The sequence below is a fragment of the Arctopsyche grandis genome, chromosome 3 (assembly GCF_051622035.1).
Source record: "Arctopsyche grandis isolate Sample6627 chromosome 3, ASM5162203v2, whole genome shotgun sequence".
Classification (NCBI taxonomy): Eukaryota; Metazoa; Arthropoda; class Insecta; order Trichoptera; family Hydropsychidae; genus Arctopsyche; species Arctopsyche grandis.
Genome location: NC_135357.1, coordinates 26,442,945 through 26,464,740, shown reverse-complemented (window position 1 = coordinate 26,464,740; position 21,796 = coordinate 26,442,945). Strand labels below are relative to the sequence as shown.

The 21,796-nt window shown below is 34.3% G+C and overlaps 1 protein-coding gene across 4 annotated transcripts in view; it reads right to left on the bottom strand.

Moving 5' to 3' along the window:
* Nucleotides 1-21,796, bottom strand: part of Cen (cerebellar degeneration-related protein 2-like) — a 76,504-nt gene that overhangs the window by 53,932 nt on the left and 776 nt on the right. The window contains exons 1-2 of one of the 4 annotated variants that reach the window (XM_077427636.1): nucleotides 13,397-13,630; nucleotides 9,765-10,000 (exon numbers count right to left, since the gene is read on the bottom strand). In XM_077427636.1, coding sequence (XP_077283762.1) covers nucleotides 9,765-9,873 — 109 coding nt within the window. In that variant the 5' untranslated portion in view covers nucleotides 9,874-10,000; nucleotides 13,397-13,630. Of the gene's footprint in view, nucleotides 1-9,764; nucleotides 11,000-13,396; nucleotides 13,631-21,054; nucleotides 21,205-21,796 lie in introns of those variants that run through there. The other 3 variants (XM_077427635.1, XM_077427638.1, XM_077427637.1) reach the window with 3 other exon arrangements.

Here is a 21,796-nt window from a genome sequence, read left to right as displayed (position 1 = left end):
TTTTTCATTTTTTTCATTTTTTCAGTTTTTTAATTTTTCAGTTTTTTCATTTTTTTAATTTTTTCAGTTTTTTCATTTTTTCAGTTTTTTCATTTTTTTCATTTTTTCAGTTTTTTCATTTTTTTTCGTTTTTTTCATTTTTTTAGTTTTTTCATTTTTTTCATATTTTTCATTTTTTTCATATTTTTCATTTTTGTGCGTCGGTGGCGCCGGGGGCGCTGGGGGCGAAGCCCCCGGGGTGCCGAAGGCATCGGGGGTGCTGGGGGCGCCGGAGGCGTCGGCGGCGCTGGGGGCGAAGCCCCCGGGATGCCGAAGGCATCGGGGGCGCTGGGGGCAAAGCCCCCGGGGTGCCGAAGGCATCGGGGGTGCTGGGGGCGCCGGAGGCGTCGGCGGCGCTGGGGGCGAAGCCCCCGGGATGCCGAAGGCATCGGGGGAGCTGGGGGCGAAGCCCCCGGGGTGCCGAAGGCATCGGGGGCGCTGGGGGCGCCGGAGGCGTCGGCGGCGCTGGGGGCAAAGCCCCCGGGGTGCCGAAGGCATCGGGGGCGCTGAGGGCGCCGGAGGCGTCGGTGGCGTCGGCGTCGCTGGGGTCCCGGGGTGCCGGAGGCGTCGGCGATGCACAAAACGTAATCACTTCGTAATTTGTCATTCGTAATTCGTGCATAAATTTCTTTCCGAAACCAGTCGATTCAATATCTTTAACTTTATTTTTATTCGAGTTTCAATTCCTTTTCGAAACCACCCGTTGAAATCAACGGGTCCAACACTAGTTGTGGATAAAGATGAAAGTATTGTGTAGGTACACGAAGCGTATAACCCTCTTATGTAACTTAAAACTCAAGCTTCCGTCAATTATTTTTTTATATAAATATATACATATATGTACTTCTTAAAGAATTAACTTAAATCTAAGTAATCTTTTCGTCAGTTGATACCAATCAATGTAAAACGATGCTAAACTAGGTCTGTACAATCACAAACCAGCAACATAGATCAGTGGTTAGCGTGTAATGCTTTCGATTGTGAGGTCACGGGTTCGATCCCTAGATTTGTTGCTGGCCAAACCTTGGATAAGTGACTCCAAGGTCGATCGTTTCCTTTCAGAGTTTGCCAATTTATCTGATTTCATTGGAAACTGTTCCATCAAATTGGCAGTCTTGTTCTATTTTTCGTAAAATTTGAGTTTAGAGCATCTCATAATTTGTTGAAATTTAAAATGCCGTAAAAATTTGTACATAGATGTTTTTATGATGATTTTAATGTCTAATGATCAATGTTTGTATTATACTTATATACAATTTTGACAATAGATGTATTAATAAAAAAAAATGGGTGCATACCTGTATAAATGAATAAATAAATAAAAACTTGAACATTTTAAACATACAGGTATTGATTTATCTATAGATGAATTTTAAAATTATACAAAAAAGTATCGAATACTAATAAACAGCACTCGAAGCAGCAGACGTCACACTCTCATTACCGTGCTCGATTTTACATTAAAAAAAGTGAAAAAACCAGAATTAAACCACCATCGTTCAACAAAACGGCCGTTTGCAGATAAATAAAGTTTTGAGTAATGTGCGAATGCGCAGTTTATGTTAAATCAGATTTGAACATGTGAAATTAGCGAACGCGAGCGCAAAGCGTTATCGGAAAGGGGGTTGAGAGGCTTAAATACGCCATTTTAGAAATCGATTTTAATTAGCATAATCGACATTGGCAAAACTGAAAGCGACAGTGGCTCTAAGAAAGAAAACCGAACGACTCGTATGCGCTCGTACATGTGAGTGAAGAGATGGAGATTTCATTCATAGACGACCTACAACAACATCCATCGGAGACCGGATCAGTTCAGGGCGAAACGAGGAATTTCTCATGTTTCCGATATATGGAAATATATGTATGTATGTACGGCGAGAATGCTGTGAATAAAGAGACAACGCATTGTCGTACTTGCATCGTGTTATCTGGCGTCGAATGCTGCTCGAGGTGTACCTATGGAAGATGAGGAATGCAGCCGAACCGCTCTGAGGTCAATCCACATTCAAAAATGTTCCAGAATGTAGCAACGGAAATGGCCGACACGATACAGCTGTTTCTCTCGTATTAGAATATGATTGTTTGAATCAAATTTTATTCGCGTTTTTGGCAGTCTCCTTCATCGGTGAATTTATTGATCTGTATCGTAGCGAAATTTTCGGTCGTATACTAGATATGTATATACAAATTTTCTCTTTTTATCATTTTTATTGCAATTCTAAAAGTAAACAACTTCATGTAAATAATAGTGTTATTTGCCAAAGGCATTGTTCTCTAGTGGGAACGTCTCTCACCTCGACGATCTTGATAGTTTACAGTCCAAATAAAAAATTGAAAGTGCTCTCGCTGTATAAAAATAATACTGCTAGAACAATACCTACTAAACGGTCATAAACAAGAAATTCATCCAATTTGCTCATATATTATTTAATTTATTATCTACATACATATTTCATCTAAAAAAGTCAGAAAATAGAATGTAAATGTGAGCTTAAATTCATTAAGCCCTCAATAAAGAACATATGAACCCTTCACATACCAAAAGAATTTCCAACAAGAATTTACTTTAAAACCATAAAATTATAGGGTGAGTTTCTTATTTTATTTTTATTAGACAAACATTGCAGCATTTTTTGTAACATAAATCGCTGAATTTCGACATTCTGAAGATTAATTAATTAATGAATTAATCCATAGAGACATCTGTGGATTTAGACTTGTACATACATTTTTACATATTGTACATATATCAAATTCAGATATTGGTGACATAGTCGGTAGGATGGTTTGTGCCAATTTTATGGAGGAATCGTTTCAACAATGAAATCAGATAAATTGGCAAACTCTGATAAGAAACGATTGACTTCTCAAATCGAGTCACAAATATCCAAGTCTGACCAGCAGCATTGAAGATTGGCATGGGATCGACCCCCGTAACCCCTCGGTGCTAAACGCAAAAGCAACCACCGAGTCATAATACTGGCTTTACATATGTATGTAACAATGGCGTGCTGAGGAAATCTTATGTTTTTACGTAATATGTAAGAGCACTTTTATGATGAAAATATAAAAAAGAATAATTAAAAAAAGATTAATAGAACTAGAGAATATTTTGCAATAACCCTATTTAGTTTAACTGTCTTTTTCATAAGATATTAAATAAAAAATACAATTTATTACAAATTAAATCAAAAAGTAAACATTACATAAATAATCGTTTTATTAAACATTAAGCGGCATCTATAATTTTAATTGCCCATTCACGATTTAATTATCCCCTCGTTACTCTTACTGCCTGGTCGATTTTTTTTCAGTGCTACGACCAGAACTGTCAAACTCCAAACGTGTTGTATTCCATTTTAGGCAACAAAAAGAGTCACTATATAAAGCCGATAAAATACAATCGTGTTGCATCGAAATTCGCCTATAATAACATAAGAAAAACAACATTTCCAACACTAATAAAAATCGATTCAACCATTAACAGCAATTCGGTCGAAGAATCGTGCACCAAGCAATGGTGCCAATCGTATCACGTAATTCGAATTATCGAACGTAACCCACCCAATAATATATTCGATAATACGAACAATTGCCCAACGTTTCGTCATTCGATTCACCTATGTTATTTTTTGTCATTCTCGATTGTTTTAACCGCAAATATAATTGATAGTCTGCACAACGCGCGTCAACATCGAAGCACGTCCATTACCTCAATAGCCGTGGTTGTGCTCTCGTCGCTGATTTGCAAAAATTACCATTACGACAATTTCACGCAAGAGTTCACTTTGATCTCATCGTCGTCATCGTTGGCACAATATGAACCGTGGTTGTGCAACAAAGATAGTAGTAATCTGTATCTTCGCGAGATATTAAGACTGTTACACCGACGGAGGTCTCCTCCGCGGTGGCTCCGCGTGATTATGGGGTTAATCTGAATCGAAACGATCATTTTTAAATCCAGATCGTAATCTGCAAATGGCTGTTTCCCGTCTCTTAAAGGTTGTACGGTCGATCTGTACGAAATTAAATAACGGTCGATCCGTTGCACAGAGCCTGGTAAGGTTTACGGAGATATTATAAGTGGAATTTAATACGATTGCACAGTTATATTCATTGACCTGTTGTAAATTAGGATTTTAACAATAATATCGTGCAACTCGATGTATTTAATATCTGCACCGTTCATACCTAAAATGCTCATTTCCAAATAAATTGTCTTTCATATTTTCCCCCCAGACGTACAAAAATAATTTATTCGGTGATCACATCTTCACATAATATTATAATAAATATGTATTATAATGAATAAGAAGCTTGTGGGTGACCTCTCATTTACATTAATACATGTAAACACCAGTCACATAGAATGATGATATAATACAATCGATTTTCAATCAATATAAGGATGTGTGAATCACACTACTATTATTAGGGTTGGCAAAAATGTCAATAATATTTCAAAACTTTTCAACTCTATAAAGGTCAAATTTCTGTTTCAAATATTTAGTTGACTAATCCTGGTCAATTAACTAAAACTTGCATACAATTACAAGTGAAAAGCGTTATCCATATTAAATCCTACACCTCATTATCATTATCATCATTTACCCCTATTCACCATCCACTGTTCGATGAAGGCCTCTCCAACATGCTTCCACTCGTCTCTGTGTTGCGCAATTCTCATCCATCTACCAGTTTACATTCTCTCGGGTACCATTCTAGCACTTATATTAACAACCTTTCGTCCGTTTTTCTAGCTACGTGATCCACCATTTCAATCTCTTCACTCTCTCTACTACATCCACCACCCTTGAATATGTGGGTGGGAAACACCAATGTAATCCGCTTCCTATCTTATTAATTTCATACACGTATACACCCATTTTTATTAACACGACATCTATTGTCAAAATTAGCAAACATCGATCATGAAACATTACAATCATCATAGCGACAACTATGGAGAATTTTCTTTTTCTTCAGTCAAAGTGGCATTTTCGATTTAAAACCAACGTTCGTTCGTCCAAATGCACTCCATTCTGTGTCATACATCAATTTATTTCTTCAAATTTATTACCGGACATGTCTATTATTTGTCTTAAATATAAATAATTACTGATAGACAACTATTGTGTAGGTATATTTTATTTTATTTAACATATGAAAAATAACAAAAAGCTTGTAATTAAAGAAAGTTCATCGTGTAAATTTAGCTAGTCTCTTGTACCACGTTATCATATCACGTACCATACATACAAAAATATCACATTATGCATACATACATTGAAAAAACTTTACAATTCCCAGACCAAATTGTCTAATAAAAGAAGTGAACATGTGCAATTTTCTTCTCAACTTGCATAACAAAGTCAGATTTGATCACTCGCTTAAATTTAACGACGCCAATATAATTATAATTTTTTTTAATAAAAGCAGCACTGATTTAAATCAACCCAAAACAAAACATTTTATAACGATAGCCGCTATAAAACATCGTTATAATCATGCAGCGTAAGAACTTCAACGACCGGGCAACCTGAACCGATGAATTGCATAAACTTATTATCAACATAAAAAAGCAAATAAGGTCACGGTGGTTACTGTTATATAAAAAAAGTCGTTAATAGTTTGAACGACGTAATCAAACCATCGACCATTTGACAGATATACGTACAACATTTCAATTTCGAATTTGGCCGTAAGCAGCCATATGCTAGACACAAAAAAATATATAACATTTAACAAAATTAAATAAATATATTTATAACTACCTACATATATCCATAGATATATTTATGTATTTTTATATATAAGTGTATAATTCAAATACGATAGAATGATACCTACATTGATTATGTTATCATGTATGTACATACATATATGTATATAATATCGGGGTCTACCTCACGGGCCCGAAAGTGAAACTCCCGAAAACTCAAATATCGGAAGGCAAAGATCGAAAATCGAAAGATCTCAAGTCAAAAGATAAAAAAAAGGGTGCGTGGTAAACGGTACTATGTACATATATATATATATATATATATATATATATATATATATATATATATATATATATATATATATATATATATATATATATATAATATATATGAGTGGCATGCGGTGAAATTATCTCTTTTTTTTTGTCATACAGCCTTGTTTAATTTGCGCGCGCAGAATACGGGAGGGAAAGCCTGTTCCTCTTGTTCCTGTTGTATCCTGCTCGCGCAAATTAAGTGAGTATGTACCGTTTACCATGCACCCTTTTTTATCTTTCGACTTAAGATCTTTCGATTTTCGATCTTTGCCTTCCGATATTTGCGTTTTCGGGCGTTTCACTTTCGGGTCCGTGAGGGAGACCGATAATATCGCTATTACGTCTGTTTGTCCTTCTGTCGGTACCATAGTAGTCGTTTCGATTCGACATACATATTTACATCACAGCTAAACCATTGCCAAAACGTATATACGAATACAATAACAAAATAAAAAAACTTCTATATATACTGATCGCTACTAAATATTTCCGCTTGGCAGATAATTTACCGCCATCTATTAAAATTTTATTTAATTTTTCTATCGGTGTTTTATATTGTGTATATTTAGGTAGGTGGGTACTTTTTACCATTTTAAACAGTTAAATATAAACATTAAATTATATATTTAAAAGGTATTTGAAAAAAATTCCACTGCGTTGGGATCGAATACGTGACCGACGCCACATTTATTTTATTTAATAACTTATATGACAACACCCATGCGATAGTATGTCATCGGATACAACACTAGAGTATTACTAGTGGCCTGTGTGCACATAATTGTGCACTCGGTAAAATATCGCAATTCGGATCAACGGAATTAATAATTTAAAATCCAACTAATTTTTTTGAAAAAAAAATCCTTTCGACCGATCATGTGAACGAAGTGATACGCCGCGTCTCTTTCCACGATATACGATTTCAAGAAGAGAAAGAGAGACGAAGCATGATGAGTGAGTACCTTGTGCACACTCATCATGCTCCGTCTCTTTCCACGATATACGATTCCATGGGGAGAAAGAGAGACGGAGCATGGTGTTAACAGCAAGTACTTCCTACACACACACGCACGCACGCACGTATGCATTAGACAATTATTATATACGATGATGCCTACATAAAATGATGCCTCAATTGTTGCCTACGCGTTATTAGACAATAGTTCATTTTTCTCAGAGAGAACTGGATTAGTACCTTAAGGTTAATAAAAAGGCATATAAAAGGAATGCATGCACAGGTACTCCACATTCAGACTCCGACATTTAATACTCTCGGGGTTCCTGTCTTCTTTGCTGTGCACGTATTCGCCTTATTTTTCTTTCTTTAAATTTCGTTGACAAAACCGGTTAGATAACCTCCGAGACCGCTTCTCTTCCACACACAACACCTGAGAGATGATTACGAAAAAAAATAAAAGCGAAACCAAAATTATATTTCTTTAACCTACCCATATGTTTAATAAAAAATTACTGATGTTGCATTTCTATTATATTATAGTTTAATTTTTTTGAATTATTACTATAAAAACGCATCGTTTAAATTGACGTAATTACGAACCCCGTGCACGTACGTACATACACACAAACATACATACGTTCATACATTATACACGAAGATGCAATTGTACATAATTCATTTGTGTAGTTTTTCACGTACATACATACATACATACATATATAATCTGTCATTGACTACTGACTGTGCATATTTGCAAAGGCACATTGAACTTTTGTCACGCATGTCCGAGGCAAATGAAATCACGCATCGGACAAGAAGTCGTTTGAATTCCAACTTTACAACAGCTTCATGATTAAATATTTATGCTCTAACGGTTCATTCTATTTGCCAATACATTATTGCACCTTTAGAAGAATATTTTAATAGGTAAGTATGCGTTTTTTGGCCGTCTCTACGGTAATCCAAAAATATACACCGTCTATAACAGAATTTGAACTGCATGCTAAATTATATACATACATATATGTTTCCAATACAACAATATAAATTGTTCTCAATTGCATATTTTGTAATGTTATGCAAACAAGTCTAGTTGCCCACATAGTTCAAAATCCACCTATCAACTAGTTCACCTTCAACAACGTTCAAACGAAATCCTTTCTTCACACGATACTGTGTACATATGTATACAAAAGTATGCATACATATTTACATACGAATATATCATATGTATTATACTTAAAATATTCAATCAATCAACCATGTGAATCGTTTAATATCTTGACACAATCAGTATTATATTTAAAAAATGCTGGCATTCATTTTAGCGCCTTTTTAGACGCATCACAAGCATTTCTCACGCGGTTTTTTGAACCGTTTGATTTTCATTATTATCTATTCATCGAACATTGTCTTCTGCTTATCTATTCGCCAATTAGACGCTACAATGTATATATATATTCACTATCATCATCAACAGTTATATGTCTATAATATGCTCACATTGAACTTTCGCATTTTTTCTTTGTATTATTGCGTCCGGTTGCAACTGCATTTAATATAACACCAGTTTCCATTATGGCTTTCGAAAAAAATTATTTAAATCATTCGGAAATGTTTCACACAGTCCAAAATTTCAAATAATAAGAGGAAATAAACGAAAAACCTGATACAAAATAACATATCCTCAACCAGATTTCAGTTAATTTGGATTTTTTCAATCAAAAATATGCTGATCTGGTTGAGGTATTATTTAATTCGAGATCGTAAATGTGTTCTCACATTTAATTTGTTCATATTTCATTTTATCTTCTTATATTACTCATATATAAATGCTTAGCTGACGCCCTGAAGTATGTATGTAATATCACTATGGCTTATTTGTGGTAAATAAAATCAAAAAAAATACTACACAGAATATTGTGATACAAAATCGCACACATTCATATGAAGAAAAAGTAATTAAAATGCTATATTTAATTACCGGAAATTAATTTTACTATCAACGCTTCATTAAATTTAATAATCATATATATAATATCGCTATCCTGTCTGTGTGTGTATCTGCGATAACGCTCATCATACTATAATAGTTGTTTCGATTCGACATACATACTTACGTCACAGCTAAATCACTACCAACAAAATTTACGAATATAATAACGAAAGAAAAAAACTTCTATATATACTGTTTGCCACCAATGTTTCCTCTAGAGAAATAAATCTCTGAGCATTTAGCGCCATATATTGAAAATTTATATTGTTTATATGTAGGTAGGTAGGTAGTTTTTACCATATTTTTTTTATATTAAACAATTAAATATAAATATTAATCAGATATATTTAAAATGTATTTGAAAAAAAATTCGACAGCGTGCGGATCAAACACAGGACCGTCACATTTCTTTTAATTTTTTATGTTTATTTAATAACTTAATATGCCAACACCCATGCGATGATATTTCATCGGGTACAACACTAGTATATAAAATAATAGTGGCGAATTGAATTATCGCAAAACTTCTACATATGTAATTGTCACAACATATCGAAGATTTTAACACCCGCAAAAGACGATCGCCTAACGCCACGCACGAACAGATCCGATCTTTACCAGATAACGAAAGTGGAATGAGTGGAATCTGTTATCTTTCAGTAACGATCCACGTACAAACATACATAAAAATAATGAACAAATCGGTGTTATTAAAAACGACGACATACCTGAATGAATCCACTCTTCAACGTCCTCCGGCAGCGCACTCCAATCCCTCTCCAAGTCCTGATACGAGGCCATCACTGAGGAGTCGAAACTCCCCCGATCGTCCAACATCAGATACGATCTTCACGTATCCATACGTCGTCGAAAATGGTGAAATGTCACGACACACTGTTATCACACAATAAGTCCGTATAAACTCTTTATCGCACCACTGACAACAGTATAGGTATTATAATCCCTGAGAACGTCCATTTTCGTTATTAATAAATAAATAATTGATTATTGAGTTTACGTATGCACACCGGTAGGTTTTAGACGTATTTGGATTTTTATTCAATTATTTCAATTCGCAATGTGACAATAAATTGGCGCGCGTTTGCCGAGCTCGACTTGAAACACGTCCGCGCGTATGGTCCGTTCAAACTCGCAATGCACGGAAATTATATTAATATATTGATAATCAATTGTATCTCGATCTAATTGCTACGGATGACGAGCACCGTGTGTCGGAATATGTACATACAAAGAAGTGTATCACCACTCGGGTGGCCAACGATCAACTGACGAAGCCGTTGTCGTCGACTGCATATCTTCGCATGGCGTTACGGTATGGCCCACCTGAATATTAATCAGGTGTTTAGAGCTTTAAGGTGCATAACGGTGGGGCAGAGTGTAATCTAAAAGGAATGTACAATATCTTAAGCGATGAAAAACGTGAAGAAATTGTCAAATAACCACTTATGAACGAACACTCGACATTCATCATCAGCGCCATTGAAATATCATTGTGTATCTTCCAGTTGAAATATATGTATTTCGACTAATTAGATTATATTCCAACTAACCTGGTACCAACTACCGTTATACATGGTTGAAGTGTATTTTCAGTTGTAATATATGTACATATATCGACTATTTGGAATATATTCCGTCTAACCCACGTAAGTTTTATTTTATTTATTTATTGAAAAATCAACAGACAACAGATGTAGAAATGTATCAATCATCCGAGTCCAATTATAGATTTTTAACAAATTACATAAAATGGTACATAGAGACAAACAAATGAAAAAGAAAAGAATAAAAACTAAAACATGACTAAATATGTAGAACAGTGCATAGCAAAACGTAAAGTCATAAAATATTGGATAAAGATTATATAATAGAAATAGAAATGGATCAATCAATCAAGACTCTCCTGATGGCAGTCCTAAATTGATGCAAGGAAATAACGAATAGATCAACGTCATTCAGCTCCCCGTTAAACATACGATAAACACGCTGTAGATAGGAATATTTTAGGGATTACGGAACATTTTATATACGATAAACACGCTGTAGATAGGAATATTTTGGAGTTATAAATACATAGAATAAGGTTTAAGTGAAAAGAGTGCAAGTTGTCTAGAATACCTAAATAGGAGACTGAAACCAACCTTACTCAGTAAATCGGGACAATCATGTAGGAGCTTAACGTCTTGAACTCCGAATATTCGGCTTCCAGCTCGGAAAGCCAGTATAGTGGCTTTGTTAAGCGGCTACTTTGAATATTTATTTTTAATATTCATTGTCAAATTTTTGAAAGTTTTATTTTACAATAATGCACTTAAAAAGGAATGTAGCATCAGTGAGTCGTCGCCTGATAGAAATATTGTTAGAGGATAGGAGTTTTAAAACATCGGGGACAGTAGTATGGGCGTAGATAGGTAGCGGAAAGTTGATTCATATGGCGAATTACATTCCAACTAGTCAGAATATATTACAACTGAAAATACAGTTCAATTGAAAGTTGATACCGTGTTAGATGGAGACGTTAGGTTTTCATAAAAACGTCTCTCGACTAGTAAATTGAGTTGGAAAGTCACATTGTTGTTTTGAACACATTCTTAGAGCTATCTTAATACGATACTCATTAACTTTATTCGTAATATCTAGCAAATATTAACGCATTATTGAATTCTAAAGCATTCGTAAAAACACCAGAGCTATCAAAACTCATTTGTTATATTACAACTGGCGCACAATGTTGAAAGTATATCTGCGTTTATAGACATATAATTTACCAGTTGAATTGTATTCGAATATGAATGACCTAAAACGTCAGTTGGAATATATGTATTACAACTGAAAATATACTTCGACTGTAACATACATATACTGTAACATAACATTTTTTTTTATTAATAATATTTACGATATAATCTCTGATTAATTATAATTTATTACATCTTTAGAATTATATTGTGTATATAATAATCGCACTTGGACGTCGACGACTCTTTTCGATAAGACTATGTATGTATGTACGTTCAAATGAACAGATAAGATAATGTTCGATACTAGTATTAGATTAGTGGACTAAACAGTTGTGTCATGCAGATAAGATTCACATGTTAATAAGATCCAATAGAATTCATCCCCCTTACAATATCGAAAAAATAGAAAGAAGATAGGCGGACACGATTGTTACACATACATACGTTTATTTACTAACAAATTGCAAAACTATTCAAAAATATTTATTTTCAAATTGTGTTGGCTATTTTGTATATGTATACAGTTTCCGGTTGATTTACATGAGTGACCGCTATAACAAACTCGTTATAAAATCGATCGTCATCTTACGCAAAGATCACATTCCTTTTCAAATTTCATTGAGTGCTGTTGAACTCGACTGAAAACGCTAACAATAAAAAAACACTACATTTTTATGAAATTTAATTCAAAAACACGGCTCGGCGCATTTGCATATTATTTTGAAATCGTAAATTTTCGATAATGAAGAAAAAATAATAATGAAAAAAAAAGTAAAAGCACACACGAATTGTTTAACGAACCACCGAAATATATCATAGGCGATGTGCATACATAATTTCATTAATAATACGTTTTCAGCGTGATAAATTCGATCGAATTTACATTTTTCGCAATGTAAATTGCATAGTCGTCTATTTTTACAAATTTGCAACGTCAAAATTTGACTTGTGACCGAAAATTTCCATTAATTTCACAGTGAAAATGCACCGAATTACAAACTAATTTAAAATATTGACGCGTGCGAAATCTTTATCTGTGTATGTATTTCCGATAACACGAAATTCAACGTCGAATTTAATCGATGCAAATTCTTTCAGCGAACACTCGAAAGCCACAACATTTCACGAATTAGAAAATAGCGGCAAACACACATTTTATGCATAAAATTCAATAACTGATATGTATAATATAATTTATGTAATATATATAATTTCGAAAGAGACTATGTATATAAGTTTTGGGTGGTAGAATCCGTGACGTTAAATTTAATAAAAAAATAGTAATGAATGTATACATATAATTTCCGGATTCTGGTATACATATAATTTCGAAAGATTCGTAGTATATATGTTTGTTTGTTCGTGACAGTCAATTAAATAAAAAAAAAATGAGTATTCAAATAAATTTAAATAAAATAAAAAATTTCAAATAAATTTAATAAAATGTTTACTAGTAGATTAGCCTCGTTTAAGCGGTTTATATTACAAATACCGAGTAAAACCACTAGTATATTATAATAGCAGTGTGTAAAGCTCGAAAAATAAACATCAAATTTGATAGATTTGTGGACGGAAAATAAGGAAAGGCGAAATTCCACCTGTATGTAATATACACGTGTTAGTACTACATATGTATGTTCAATGTGTAGTCGCTTTTCCCGATTTCCACAGCCGTGAATAAATTGTGTAGCGTTCAAGAATGCGTACGAAATTCAATTTGGCGAAGTGGGCGCGCGAAAATTCAAATATTCAACGGTCGTTTGGTCGGATTATGGGCGTAAATGGAGAGTTCGCGATCGCGTGCTCTCGGCGCGGACGGCCGCACTTGTACTGGCGTCAGCCGGCTCTTGGCCGCATCAGGTCCAGCCCTGTCGCCAGGGCCGGGCCTTGCAAACAGGTTCCAGGCCTCCACCTCCGCTCTTCGGGATTCCACTCGGAGCGCCCCACCCGGCGCCCCCACGAACGGGACCTCCGCCACTCTCGGGTGTCGACCCCTCCCCCACCCCCATCGAGTGCAGTTCTTCAATGAACTCACCACTCACCATACAGATGCACCTAGTTTTGTCCAAAGGAACCAACCAACCCACGTTTAAAGCAATGTTTGAATCTTTTGGCATACCAAAATGGCGGTGATTTTTAGGACTGTGTACCATGGGATGGGGGTGTTGCAAGCAGATATGTAAATGTTATAATAATACAAGTGGCTTTAGGCGTTATATTGTTGTCAAGTGACGATTGTCCACAGATATTCCTAAATAATTTTAGCATCAGTCGTATTTGAGATGCTTGGTGTCCGATAAAAACTTCTCTGGGCAAGTGCATCGTTAAAAAGTGCACGATGCATTAAAAATCACACAATAAACAACATGGGATACATTTTTATAAGTATATTGATCATTTAAGTAACATATTATTCAATTAACATCGTATATGGAAGCGTCATGGCGACAGCTAGCATTCGGCAATAGCATACGCATACGCGTACAATATTGCGTAGTTATGGAAACGGTACGTAACTTTATTGTTTTCAACTAGTGTTGGACCCGATGACATATCGTCGCATGGGTGTTGGCATATTAAGTTATTAAATAAATAAAAAATTAGAAGAAATGTATCGGTCCTGGGTTCGAACCGCATTTTTCGAATTTTTCGGTCGAATTTTTTCAAATTAGCTTTAAATATATTTAATTTAATATTTATATTTAATTATGTAATATGAAAAAAAATGGTAAAAACTACCTACCTACCTGCATATAAACAATATAAAACACCGATAGAAAAATTGATTAATTAAAATTTTCAATAGATGGCGGTAAATTCTCTGCCAAGAAAAACATTGATAGCAAATAGTATATATAGAAGTTTTTTTTGTCAAATGGTCAAAAATAATCTTTCAATACAAAAGTACGCACTATCATCTATTCATATATCACTATTCATCTATCATTATACATATATCATCATCTACAGCCACTTACCATCCACTGTTGGATGAAGGTTTAACACGCTTCCACTCGTCTCTGTTTTGCGCAACTCTCATCCATCTCACCCCACACATTTTCCTAATTTCGTCTACACATCTTCCCTGCGGTCTTCCTTTTACTCGTTTGCATTCTCTCGAGTAACATTCTAGCACTTATTTTGTCCACCTTTCGTCCATTCTTCAAGCCACGTGACCCACCCATCGCCATTTCAATTCTTTCACTCTATCCACTGTTTCCTGTATTTCCTCGTTATGTCAAGCATACAACGTTCCATAATGCTTTTAGTGCATTTGCTTTGGTGTATCAACTTCAATGTCCAAGTTTCAAATCCATACGTCATCACGAGATTATAATGTATATAAATATAATTTAATTGTAACTGGTCGCAACTCTTAAAGAAGCATCTGTGGAAACATGTTCCATGATATTGTATTTTTATATTCATGTTTTTTGTCTTTTGATTTGATTTGACTGTTTTTTTTAAATGATAAGCTCGCGAGCATGTAACAAGAGACACGATTTTCCTAAATAAAAACTGTTTACGGATGGAAAATCTAACCTCGACCTTTACTCATTCTATATTTATTCCAATTTGTGGTTAAAGTACACCTTTCAATTATGATATTACGAGTCAATTTGAAATAAATATATTTTCTCTAACATATTTTCCTTGTTTGTTTTGTTCACGTTCAAATATTTTAGCTCAGAAATGTTGTTTTCTTTTTAAGTTATCTTGATTTAGAAGAAATAAAATTAATTGAAAAGTGGGTTCCTTTTTAGTAAAAAAAATTACAATCAATCATAATTGATATCATAAAGTGGATTAGTTAACGTTTGTATCGACCAATTGCTAAAGAAATGATAAAAAGACCAAATGTCACAATTTTTTTTTAATTGACGATAATCAGTTCGGGTAAAAGTTTATCGCTGATGTGTGAAAAATAAAGGCGATATAATTTTTTATTATTAAAATATTTTGAAATTTTCTTAGAAATCTTGTTTACACGTGAAAAATTTTCTCATTGTTATGAAAAAATGAATAGAATTCGAATATTTCATGCATATGATAATCTTCTTAAGCAGTTGCATCAAATATTTTTGGAAAATCATGTTAACACGAGCAAATTCTGCATTTCATTTCTGTATACACTCGTATATTCCAATTACATTCAACACTCAATTATTATTTCAACGTTGTGAAAATCCACGCACAATATATGTATGTAGTACCCACATTTTTTTTGAACTACATTAGCATTAACATAAATACGACGTGAAAAAGTTGGGTATGTTTTCAAAGTGATATAAAAAAATTAATCTGACCATTTAATTGCAGATTTTATTGCCGTACAACCATTTAAACGCAATAGCCCCGATAATTCAACAAATATTAAACGTAAACGCACGTAGGTATTGGACGGTATCAAATCAAATAATCGCAATTAAGCACGTGCAAAATATGCACGGACGTTCACCGGTAGAAATTATTAACACTAAAAAATGAATTTAATTGATAATATTGTGTCGTTTGCGTTTTGCCTTAACGTGTGCGAGAAAGTTGAATGATTACACTTTTTTGCACACCGAATGACAAACGCCTTATCACAGCCTGCTAGATTTGCCATCATTGGGCAACCACAGCAAACAAATCAAAACGCAAAAAGAAAAATCATCGACAGCAGTAATTTATTCATTTTTTTACTCACCCACACAAGCACGGACGTTCGAATGAGGTGAAAGTTCAACAAAGCAAATTTGTTCAATATTTGTACGCACATATATTCAAAATGGCAGATGTCGTAATAAATATCGCTTGTAGTTTCGTCGGATGGATAATTCGCATAAAGCGTCAGCTTTTATTTAAAGAAAAAGACATCGCAATAAATATCTGGGCATTTATGTGAAAGAATAAGCATTTATTCGCAATGTATGTCTATTTTATATATGTATATATTCAATAATAAAACATTTGATTATCGGATAGTTGAAAATACCTTGCAAGCTATTTTTTCTCATATGAAAACAAAAGAAGTTTGATGATATTTGTTTTCTTTTATATAATTTGAATTAAATTTGAATGTTTTGATATAGTTAGTATATTACGTAGTATTGAATAAATAATGTAGTTTTTCATAAAAAACCTAAGCCACATGATAAATATGGTAAACGGATTATTCCGCAAAAAGCCATCTCGCGCAAGTCACTAAAATCTCGATCACGGAACTTTGTTCAGCTTTCGATTGATGGAATTTTTGGGTGCTAGATGTGCCGTGATCGAAATTTTAGTGACATGCCCGAGTTCGCTTTTTGCGGAATAAATATACATAAGTTTGCTTTTACATTTTTTTTTATTCAAAAAACACTTAAGACTAGTAGTTTCCAAACTTATTGCTACTAAGCCTCCCTTTTGGATAGCTCAGTAGCAATAGGTTGAATCTCGGTACCTCCTCCCTTTCTCCCCCTTTATTTCATAATATAATACAAATTTTAAATTATAAAAATGTAATAATACAAATATAATTGACAGAATAGTACAATTCTTCTTCCAAATGTATTTGTCGCAACTGTTTCGCACATGATTCGCCGAACATTATTTCAACCATATCAATTATTCTGGCAAAAATAGTGTCTCCCTATTGTTTTGTTTTTTAATATATTTTGCGATTCTGTAAGAAACTTTGTACGATGCTAGAGCAATGCATTTGATGGAACAGAAACTTTATCGTTTGATTCTGTTTATTGAACTGATCTAATTTTCTTTGAAAAATTCTATGGGTTTACCAAAGTTATCAGAATACACAATTTCAAGGTGCCGCTTTAATTTACTTGGTATCATACTATCTGCAGCCAAAACTTTCGTAAAGAGCAAAGCGAAGATGGTATCTCCAAGCCATCTGTGTATAATATACCACTTGTGAATTCCAATGACAAATGGGATGAATCGCATTTTCTTGTATTGATATTTCTACTTCCTTGTTCCCTGTCTATTTTTTTGTAATACCAACACTACCTTCATTATTTGTGGATTTTCTCTTGTAACCGGTCAAAAATCACGTGCGTTTCAGGAACAGATGTTTTGAAAGTTTGTTCATAAGAATATATATTATTTTATTTTATTATATTTTGTTATAAACTATCTTTTCGCACCTCTCTTTGTGGAGATTGCAAATTGGTTATTTGGCCTTTTTTACTTTATCTATGTACGTAGTAACAATAGTTGAAGTTTTGATGTTCTGATGTTTGATGAGTTCGAAATCGAGATGTTGACTGATTCGAACTCAGAATCGATTACTGATCACGTTTTCATGATCTAGAAATAATGTGTGTGTGTCTGTGTATTTTGGTGATTTTTTGAACACCGTTAGGGCCGGGCCACACCGTGCAACTTTGTCAGCCGACTAGTTGCGCGACACGAAAAAATGTATGGAAATGTGTGCGACAAACAAGTTGACGGGTGTGGCATGTCCCATCTACCTGAATGCATTGGTCTGGTCGCCCTCAACCAAGTCGCTCGCAAGTCGCACGGTGCGGCCCGGCCCTTAGTCCTATCGAACTGAAACTTAGTATCGGTTACTGAAATTCTTATCGACACAACGTAATTTTTTTTCATGTTTTTATTTTACTTTGATATGGGATTGTAAGACGGTGAGAGATTCTACAAACTTGTCAATGATTTATTAAGATAGGCTGAAAAAGCGTTAGTAATGTTTATTAACATTCACCACTTTACCAAAAATGAAAGTATTAAATTAATACACTCAAATAGTGTTTGAGTGATCGTAAATTTCAGGCATTTTCAAACGTCTTAATTTATAAGATTTATTGGTAATCATTCTATTTTACGGTAGCAATAAATGTCCCGTAACATTGTCGTAGCTCGAAGTGTCCAAAAGCTAATTTACCAGTTAACTTACAGATCACCGCATTATGGCTTGGGAATAAATTTATAATTCAAATCAGTCGTATTTTCTAGCTTTTTATGCGTCTAATATTTTATCTTGACAAACTAAATTACCGTTGCACGAGCCATCATATAGCAGTGCATAAATCAACGGCATCTACTTTATATGCACATGCAACTTTTCATCTGTATATGCCTTATGTGTGTTGAACGAATCAAATATACACAAAAGGGCCAAAAAGCCGACGCGTTTAGCTGTCTTCCAAGATCAATAGGTCTCGTGATTAATAACTAGACCCAGACGTCACCTGGGAACCGAGAGGAAATCTCTCGTACGAGGCGGACAAAAACAAACACGAGGCAACGAGTAATTGTAGAGCGCAAAGGGAAATGTGGGACACAAATGTGCGACAGAAAGAACCTTTACAACGGCCACAGTCATCATTTTTCCAAACGTATAGGGGCGTTTCCAACGTCGACTATTCATTATAGAGGAAAATATGAACGTCCGTGCGGATAGTAATTGATTCAACATGGAATGTGGACTCGAGACATTGTAGTCCGCAGTGGAGGCTGTTAAATTTTACGAGTAGACACATATCGGTGAAAATGCGAATAACCATGGGAATGTTAATCAAACAAGACATTGTTCCACATTTTGAAAGTGCTGAAATTGTTGTAAGTACACAATTCCGATTCCATCCGGGGCAAGGTACGTGACAAGAAAGTTTCAATGCAAGCAAACGAACAGTTTCAAGACGTGCTATCCTATATACATATATGTAGGTATTACATATATATTTCGACTATAAACGTTGGATAAATATGATATAGGTATAACACATCTCAAAGACTTGTTGCAAATTTTATGGACGGCCGATTATGAAAGTTGTATGGGATACTAAAATTTTATTTCTTAAGACAGACAGTTAAATTAGTAATGTAATGATTGACAGGTTGTAAATTTGAATCTCTATATACATATTTATTTTTAATCTATACCAGGAAGGCCTAACAGGTAACCCTAATGCGCCTTCCTGGCCATAAAAATTGTACATTTGATACAAGTACTATACACAAAGTAAATACATATCAATTAACACCCACAGATACATATACATACATATATAGCAGTATGGCTTAACAGTAGCGTATATGTTTAGCACCAAGTGATCAGTGGGTTCGATCCGCTATACTGCTGGTTAGATTTGGGGGTTTTGTGACTCCAAATCAATCGTTTCTTATCGAAGTTTGCCAATTTTATCTTATCATTGTTGAAACGGTTCCTTAAAATTGCAAAAAATGATCTTTGCTATTATCACAAATCTTCTGTATTTATTGGACGTTGGACCGAGTCACGGGTGACACATACACACACACACACACACACACACACTTTTTATAGCGATTAATATTAGGTGCGCCCGCGTGCCTATAAATTACCTTACTAAATATTTATATTATAACATATAACTTTATTTTAATTCATGTATCAATTCCTATCCGAAACCACCCGTTGAAATCAACAGGCAGAACACTAGTATTATTTATTTATTTATTTTAAGTTTGGACCATTGTAGCATTACAGGAATTCCTAATATATATATATATATATATATATATATATATATATATATATATATATATATATATATATATATATATATATATATATATATGTATGTAAAAAAAAATATATATATATATATATATGTATATACACAAACAACTAATAATAATAATAATAATAATAATTACAAATTATAAAAAACAACAAAGAAGGGAATGTATTATAAAAGAAAAAAGAGAAGAAAAATAAATATAAACATATGTTTATATTTATTATATAGTTATAGGTATAAGAAATCATTCAAAATAATATTTTACGTCCTTACAATGTTACAACACATTACACGAATGCGACAGCATGCTCGGTTCTCATAAATCTCACGCTAATCGACTCGACTATAACCACCTTATGTCGGTAAAATATCAAAGTGACCTAAAGAGTGGAAGTGGTTCAAAATCAGATCACAAATTTTCGACAGGCAGGAATTTCATTGAACTTACAGAATGAAGCCAATAAAAAGCTTGTAAAATAATAATAAAAAAAAATGTATGACATAGTACCTACGATGCTGACTATCGGTGGGTTTTCGGGGATTTCCAAAAATACGTTACTATTTATGAACATGAGTTCTCTTTACTTGTATTTTCAATAGAAATAAAATTTTACAGTCCTACCTTGTTCCAGTTCCTTTATGAAATCCATGTGAATCATCTCGAAGTGTGCGTCAATACAACAGCTGAAATACTGGTGGAAAAGTGACGGAATGCGGTTAGTTAATCTAATTATGACTGGAAAACTTACACTTTCTGTCCATAGGCATCGCTCATAGCCCACGTCCGATCTTCTTGCTCAGGTGTCGTGGTCAATTTAACACCGTGCAATCGTCGAATAAACAATGCTGCTTTCGTACATCGAAATGGCCAACTTGACCCGAATGCCGCCTTTCAATTCCTGTGGACGGGTATTTCACCGAAAAAAAAAATCCGTTTATCGAGATTTCCACAATGGAAGAACGCTTCCAATTATGCGATCCGATCGATCAGGGTTACGAGCGAAGGCAACGAGACAAGATCTCCAGTTTTTACTATCTAAAACCAACATAAGTCGATTGATTCATAAGCCATTTCGATAGTTAGCTGATAGCGTGTACTTCGGTTGTTATTTTACCTTATAATAAATTGTACGATACCCGTTTCAAAACAGGAATGCTTCGTCAGATTTAGCTTTTGCGCGTTTTGTAAAACAAGCAGATCCAATTAGAATGTGTATACCATATGTACCTACCATGCTGTTACTGTATACAAAAAACAATTGATTGTGTTATGTGTACCAGCAGAATAGACTAGTAGTTAGCATATAATGCTTGGAACCAAGTGGTCACGGGTTCAAATCCCACTGGTTTCTGGTGGCCAGACAGACCCATTACCCATTTTCTCGAGTGTTAATTGATATGTATTTACTTTGTATAATACTTGTATCAAATGTACAATGTATCTGGTCAGAAAGGCGCATTGGGGTTACCTGTAAAAAAGTCGACAGTGAA